The sequence below is a fragment of the Aptenodytes forsteri genome, unplaced genomic scaffold, assembly GCF_000699145.1.
Source record: "Aptenodytes forsteri isolate BGI_AS27 unplaced genomic scaffold, ASM69914v1 Scaffold5, whole genome shotgun sequence".
Classification (NCBI taxonomy): domain Eukaryota; kingdom Metazoa; phylum Chordata; class Aves; order Sphenisciformes; family Spheniscidae; genus Aptenodytes; species Aptenodytes forsteri.
Genome location: NW_008795672.1, coordinates 6,826,528 through 6,834,296, shown reverse-complemented (window position 1 = coordinate 6,834,296; position 7,769 = coordinate 6,826,528). Strand labels below are relative to the sequence as shown.

Here is a 7,769-nt window from a genome sequence, read left to right as displayed (position 1 = left end):
AAAGAGCAACAGGAAGCAAAATGGGCTTTTTTGCCATCCTTCCTCTTGTGAGCAGAAGGAAAAGGACACCAAATAGCTTAAAGGTACAAATGATAAGCTCAAAAGGGCTAAGAGAGTTCTCTTAAGAAGAAACAGAGGCATCTTTGCTAGGATCAGCAATCAACTCTTCCATCATTGTAATATGCTTTAATGCATTCATAGACTTTTTTTGTTCACCTTAAATTTTAAACAACTAAAATGAGTGTCTACATCCCAAATTTACAGATGGGTGAACTGAAGCACAGCATCAGTCTGAGTTACGGGATTATACAGCAGTCCAGTGAAAAGAGTTCTCATGCAAATGCATAGTTGGCTGCTTTTCAAGGGCTTTTACCAATGGTGGGTATTCCCACAGACAAGGGAGAAGCTTCTGAGGAGGCATTATTTCCTCTTTACCCCCGCTCCAAAATATGTGAGATTAGAAACTGCAGAAAATTTATTTCAGTTTTATGCAGTCTACCTCCTCTGTGACCGGCATTGCACTTGTTCTTAGGTCTAAATCTGTGCTAGATTTGCTTCCATTATATGTTGATCTCCATCTGAGCAACATGATCTTCTTGAAATACTTCATGGTGTTATTTTTTACAGTTACAAAACACATGGTGTTTATCATGCTGTTACTCATAGCAATGCATTCAACTATGTAAAAAGCAGTAAGATAATGCTTCTCTTTCACAAAGATGGTGGGGAAAAAGTCACGGACAATTGTGAAGCCATAGAAAGGTGCCCAGCAAAGAACATAGGCAGTCAGGATGCACATCAGTACCATAACAGTTTTTCTTCTGCATCGAAGCCTCTTTCTGATCTGTTCGGTCTGAAATCCTGGTACGGTTTTAAACCAAAGCTCCCGAGAGATCCTGGCATAACACAAGGTCATCGTAATCACAGGTGCAACAAATTCAATGCCAAAGATGAAGAGGAAGTATGATTTGTAGTACATCTGCTGGTCAACTGGCCAAATTTGACCACAGAAAATTTTCTCCTGGTTTTTCACTATAAATAACACTGTTTCAGTAGCAAAATACGCAGATGGGATAGCTACAAGTATGGAGACGATCCACACCAAGGCGATTAGGAAGGTTGCAGTTTGATAATTCATGCGTGGTTTCAGTGGGTGAACAATGGCCAGATACCTAGAACAGACAAATACATTCAAAATGAAGTCTGAAAACCCTATTAGTCAGAACACACTTCAAAATACAAGTGGACAGAATTAGGCAGAAGGAAATTGCTCTCATTCTTAAGGAGAGAGCCTGACAGATTTGTCTGTGGGGAGAGTTAAGAAAATTTTCTGAAGTAGCAGCCTAGAGCCAAGTTCCTAAATCTAGGCAGAAACTCTGGAGCGAGTGGCTGAAGTGTTTGTTAGGACAGTGGGTACTTGGCAATCTGAAAATCTGAGCGTACGTTAGGGTGTCTGAGGATGGTTTTAAGACCTCAGTCTTAAACTCCCACCTGTTAACAAGATCAAACTGAAAAAGTTTTAATTTTGTATCACAAACTTCTAACACAGATCACATGTTTGGGAGTTATGGAAGGACTGGAAGAGGAGAAAGAGAGGGAATGTTCCTATTACTGACAAATATGTTTGCAGGACCTAGCACAATATGCAGATGATGTTGTATCCAGGACGTGCCATGATACAGCATCTGGAAATTCTTTGGTGGACAGCACATGTTCAAGTGAGAGTTTGAAACATGCAGTAATATACATCTAGTCAGGTGCAGGTGAAAAGACAAACATGTATAAACATGAAAATGTTTTCCCTAGGCAGAGAACTATTTAAATATGCTTTTTTTTACCAAGAAGTCAAATATATGTAACAGTGTTTTTATTATTTTCTTGGTAATTCCATGGGGTGCAAAGAGCTGAAGCTGATGCTAATGAATGGTTATAGGTGAGCATGTTTCCAAGCCACTACCAAAGGACTGTGTATCCATTTTCTGCCCATGCAAATTTTTGTTTAGTCTGTTGGAGGTGACTATTGCTAATTAATCTTAAATATGCTGTGTTAAGTAATATGCCAAACCATAAAACTTGAGTTAGGTATTTGCACTCCTTATGACTGTAAAGCTGCAAGGTGTACTGCAGTGTTTCACAAGGAAGTGTGGAGAAATGGAAGTACATTACTTGCAAGATCCATCAGTTGCTGTCAATTTAGTTAAAAAGGGGCTAGGACCAAATGGCATTCACTCTGGGGTTTTTTGTTTGATTGGAGTTCAAGGGGGTTGATTTTTTAAGAAGCTATACATGTAAGAAGAGCTTACGTTAGAGTACGCTGTCCCAGAAAGATTAGGGTATTTCTGCTAAAAGGAGATTTTTATCAGAGACAATCCAGAGCTCCCAGTACAATTGTATTTAACACAAAGGATTGTTTCAAAAAGTGGAATTTCTCATTCATTCAGAGGCTTTTCTATCTGTATATATTCTATACATAGATAGCATCCACAGGATATATTCATTCTAAAATAAAATGGAAAGTCAGTGGCACTTTTCATCAGCCAGATCTTGGAAGCAGATGAATTGTTCATCGCTCTTAATAGTGCAGGGTAGATGTCAAGGGACAGCAGAGTTACTCAGCCTCATTGTAGAGCGGATAAATTATTATTTTTAGGTTGGGTCCTGTGGAAATAAGGTTGTGGGATAATGTATGTGTATGCATTCATAAGTACGCATATCCGCTCAGCAGAACATTTGGCTGGATGGAGTAAATCTATACAAGAGAGTCAGGAGGGAGCTTTTGTGGCGGATTTCCTGATTGTCATTGCTTACTGCACTTGGGCTGTTACTGCGGAGTGGTCCTGGAGCACATGAACTGAGTTCAGATGAAACTGCCCTGGAAGATGTTCTCCAAAAGTGTACATAAAACACACCAAGTGCCCATGGGTGTTCAGTCTGGGAGACCCAGCTAAAGTTAAACGCCCCAAAATATTTACAGCATGGACGTTGGACCCTTAGCACGAACTCTTGCTCTTCAGATCCTCTTCTTTCACATGGCATTATTTTCTAGTGTAGATGTGGCCTTAAATATGTGAAATTCCTCCAATTCATATGAATAGACATCAAGGAAGATGAGAGTCCTACGCAAGGGAAATCCTGTGGGTCAGGCTTACCCTCTCTACACAGGTGAGCCCTTTTAAATGATCTAAACGTGGGAAGACTTTTGTTAGGACCCAATTCTTTTTAGAGACCGAAGTCAACAATCCACATGACCTAACCAACATGGAATAGTTGATTGTTAAATGAATGAGGTTTCTCTCTGTTTACCAAGTCAAAAGCTCACTAAAAAAAAGGCAGTGAAACCAAAACAGTGTGTTCTTACAACAAACCAGTGATTAATCATTTCCAGGATTGTTTTTAAAGATGCGTGAGGAGATATGCTAGAAATCTTCTGATTTCTTAGCAGGCATAAGGGCTCAATGACCCATGTTACTTCATCAACCTGGGATGCACTAGCAGAGCTTTCCAAGAAATTTTTTTAGAAGTTGAAAAAGATAAGTAATAGAAAATTGTAGTGCATACATGATAGCATTTAGAAGCTTAACTCTGAGTCCTCAGCTGCTGTTCAAAGGTTATTTTGTTAGACGCTTGTTAAGGATTTGTTTCATAGGAGCTGATTGTCCTTTCCCCCACACCAGGCAAACCATCTCTGAACTTCTCCAGACTCTTTCCACAGATTTCTGTTGACGTCAGTAACAGCTGAATCAGCCGTGCACGAGCTGTATCTATACAACCATCAGCAGGGTTAACTGCTCCTGGGCTGTCTTTTGGATCAGGTACCAAAAACTATGCAACATTAAACTAGAGCATAAAATGGCACACGAGAGGAATTGGAAAAAAAAGGGAAGGGGGGTGGGGATCATACAGTGTGTATATGCAGAGGGTATACAGAGATGTATATTGTGTTTGTACACAAAAGATGACTTGTTGTGATGGCCTTTGTGTAAAGAGTTTACTCTGCCGGTCTCTGGCTTTCTGTGAGTCAGTCAAGTCAGACTTATGTCAGCATGAAGCTAATCCTCAGCGCCTGGGTCCGTCAGAGTCCATGGTGCACGAGGCTAAGAGAACAGGAGTCATAAGAAAGAATACAATTAAATTATATTGTTAAAATACCTGGAGTGAGAGGCAGATGTAGAAATATCTCAAGACTGCAGCATAAAGCAGGTAGTATAGCAGGTGGATATCATTATGTTCTGCTTACCCCATTATGAAGGCTGTAGGAAAATCTCTGCTAAACTGGGTTGGTGTAGCATTTTATCATTTTCTGGACGATGCCATAAATATGGGTGCCATAAATGACCTGTGGGTCTTTTCTGGCTTGCCACTGTGCCATCCTCAGAGAGGCGTGTAAAGGGAGAGGAAAATATTGAGAGGAGATTCTTTTAATGGAGAGGAGAGTGCTGGCCACACTCCCCAAGCATCCTAAGACCTCAGTACTATCAAATGGTCAGCTTAATGATTGTTGGGTTTTCTCAGTACAGCATGACAGAGAATAAGAACTCTATTTTGCAGGCTAGACAGAAGTCTTATCTTTTACTCTCTTTCACACCAAAACAAAAACTGGGAAAAATACCTTAGAGGGAGAAAGAAATACCCTGTAAGGCAATAACCCTGTTGGAAACCCACCTGTCAAATTCTGTATCACCAGTCAACTATTTCTCTTGCTGTAGAGTATTTACGTCACTGTTTATAGAAAAGGTTAGACTCAGAAAAGCTGTTTAGGCCAGTAGCGAAGGTTCCTTAGAGATGTATGGTTTGGATCAGGATTATATAGTGCTGATGAACACCCTCATCTCTGGGGGTTTCCGATTTGTCTCTCTCTTTCTCCTCTTTTCCTTATTTCATAAATCCTCTCCTACACTTGAATCAAGCGTATTTTTATGAGGAAAAAAAATCATTTTAATAAATCAACATTCTTTTCACCTGAAAAGTTCAATCAAGAAATTTCCACTGAGTTTTCTCTTGGGTAATGTTACGACCTCATGTGATTAAATTGTTATGAAACAAGATACCCAGGTCTGCATAGTACCTACCTGGACATCAGCAAATCCTGCAGAACAGCTGAGCATGTTAAAAACCTAGAAATCTGGACAGCCAACCTCAGAAGCTCTGGCCATCTCCTTGTGCAGTCATAGCACCCCACTTACCTGTCAACAGCTATAGCCAGGAGAGCATTGGTAGAAACATAGAGGGAGACAGTCCGTAGGTAGTTGACTGAGGCACAGAGGACGTGGCCATGTTCCCAGGACAGCTGCCGCACCACGTAGTAGTCCATCTCGAAGGGGCAGCACACGATGGCCACAATGAAGTCTGAGATGGCCAGGTTGGCAATCAGCAGGTTGGTGAGGTTTCGCAGCTTCTTGTAGCGGGCGAGAGCAGCAATGAAGATGAAGTTGCCAATGCCACAGACCAGCATGATGCCAACCAGAGCCACCCCGATCACAATCTTGGCTGCAAAGAAGGTGCGGGTTTTGGTCATGTCATCTTCACTGTCCAGTGGCAGGTCATAATCACTGTAACTGAAATTGAAGGGGAAGGAGAAGTTTCTCAAGGAGGTTAAATCCCCATCGTGGAGATTGTAGATTGCAGCAAAGTTGAGGTTGACGGTAGCATTTGGGTTATGTTCAGCTTGCTCCATGGCCATGTCTGTCTTCTTTTGACACATGTGGCTTGGCTGGCCCTTGGTTTCGTGTTAGAATTACCCAGGGTGGCTGGGCACAACGGCAGCAGGTGAGAGACCTCATCCAAAGTTTCCTTCTGAGCAGTGAGTCATCTTGTCTTTGTCCCCATGAGATTATAGAGCAACAGCCTCATTTATCTCTTTCTGCGGGAACAAAAAGAGGAAAACATTTCCTGAGAGGAAATTATAGCAAAAATACTGTGCTTGAGGGAAAGCAATAGCCACCTTATTGCCCCACAGCAATATTGCTGGCTGTGCACAGTGGGAAGAAATACCCTGTGAAAGGATGCTTCTGTTATCATAAAATCCCTTCAGTCGTTAAACCCAGAAGTTTTATTTACCAACGATGAAATTTTGTTTTCAGCATACAGTGAAGTGACAATATAGGAGTGTAAAATACAGTTCAAACCTCCGCCAGCCTTCAAGCCCACGGTGCTGTCATCCCTGTGCAAGGTAAAAAAAACCTAAAATGAGATGACACCTCAATTTGCTGAAAAGTATCTGATGTGCCTTTTGGACAAAGTTTTTGCTTTATGCTAAATGTCTTAAGAGCGATGTGGTAGGTGAGAATGAAAGGAGAACTGATGTCCTGGCTTCTAAATACATTTCTTAATTAAGTAACAGTTGCCAAGACCCAAGAAAATAGCGAAGCCAGCACTTTCCTTTTTGGCAGCCATCAATTGGGTAGGGGGACCAAATTTTCAGCCAGCATAATCCATTATTGCTTCTCTCAAACCAGTGGAGCTCTGCCACTTTGCATAGACAAGATTTTGTCCCATGAACCAGCTTGTAGGGCTTTGCTGTGAAGGCAAATCTGCCGGTCGCAGGGAGAGTTTGCTGTCCACAAACAGGCTCTTGAGGTGAAAGGGAAAATCTTCCTTAAGCAAGACAAAGTACCTTGAATTTTTGAAGGCAGGAAGCAGCAGGCTCCCCTCTTTCTACTGCTGTTTGTACCAAATGTTAAAAATTGATTTATTTTCCACACTGAGGGAAAAAATCTGATCTACTCCCTAATTTTGCCTCTACTCTGTATCAAAATGCTGAGAGGGCTGTCTTCTTGCATCTTCCCATGCCACATCTGGGAGTCCTCACACCAGACTCCCAGCTGTCAGGACAGTCCCACCCTACCCCAGAAGAGAGTCAGGGGGCATTGCCACTTTTTCTGCATTGAGGCAGTCGGTCTTCAGGGTGTCAAATGCTATTGAACAACGTCCATCATGGCTACAAAGGACAATCTGCATAGTGGAGCTGTTGTCCCCTTCTTTCCCTGGAACCACCCTCAGCCCCTGATGTACTACCACTTAATAAATTTCTAAGAGAAACTCTCTTGTACAACTTCTGTCTCCACGTTGCTTTTCAAACTGAGAGTTGCAGAACGGCAGAATAACAGAAAGCCAAAGCCTGAAACTAAATAACAGTTCAAACAATTGACTGCTTTACAAGACATCCCCACAGCTGCCTGGAAATGTGAACATTCATTTAAGAGAAGTACTAAATAAATACTTGGATGCAAAATCTGTATGTTGGTCAAAGCAAGGTGCAGTATCTGTTTCAGACAGGTTTACCTGTAAACTACCGAGAGCGCACTTTAAAATAAATAAAGACAACCCAACTATCCACAAACAGACATAACACCATCAGCTAACTGTACCTGCAGTTGCTCTCATCTTCTTGGAGGTCTCGGGCACCCTGGGGATAGCCTCCAGGTTTCTCCCCTGCAAATGTGCTGCTCTCACAGGAGCAGACAAACCATCACTGAAAGCAGCCAGAGGACTTTGCTGAATGATCATTTCTCTCCCAAGCAGGTTTGCCCTGCAGCTCAGGGGAGGATGGCTCCGCTGTCTCTCTGCATGCATCTAAAGCCTTTTCTCAGTGGGAGGCACCTTGAAGCTGTCCATGCATTTCTGATTTTAAAGAGGCAGTGCAATACGGAGACAATAGAGCACAGCCCTTTTTTTTTTCTTCCCTGCTTTAAACCCCCTGAATGCATCGAATCAGTGGAGCGGCTTTGTTACCAAGTCTGAGCATGGAAGGTGTAAAACCCCGGTCTTCA

The 7,769-nt window shown here is 42.1% G+C and overlaps 1 protein-coding gene across 1 annotated transcript; it reads right to left on the bottom strand.

Annotated features, from left to right (window-relative positions):
• Positions 1-297: 297 nt before the first annotated feature.
• On the bottom strand, positions 298-7,515 carry LOC103901630 (prokineticin receptor 2). Its single transcript, XM_009282547.2, has 3 exons — positions 7,368-7,515; positions 5,184-5,860; positions 298-1,172 (listed from the first exon to the last, which is right to left on the bottom strand). The coding sequence occupies exons 2-3, from the start codon at positions 5,699-5,701 to the stop codon at positions 476-478; spliced, it is 1,215 nt and encodes a 404-aa protein (XP_009280822.1). The 5' UTR covers positions 5,702-5,860; positions 7,368-7,515; the 3' UTR covers positions 298-475.
• Positions 7,516-7,769: the final 254 nt, after the last annotated feature.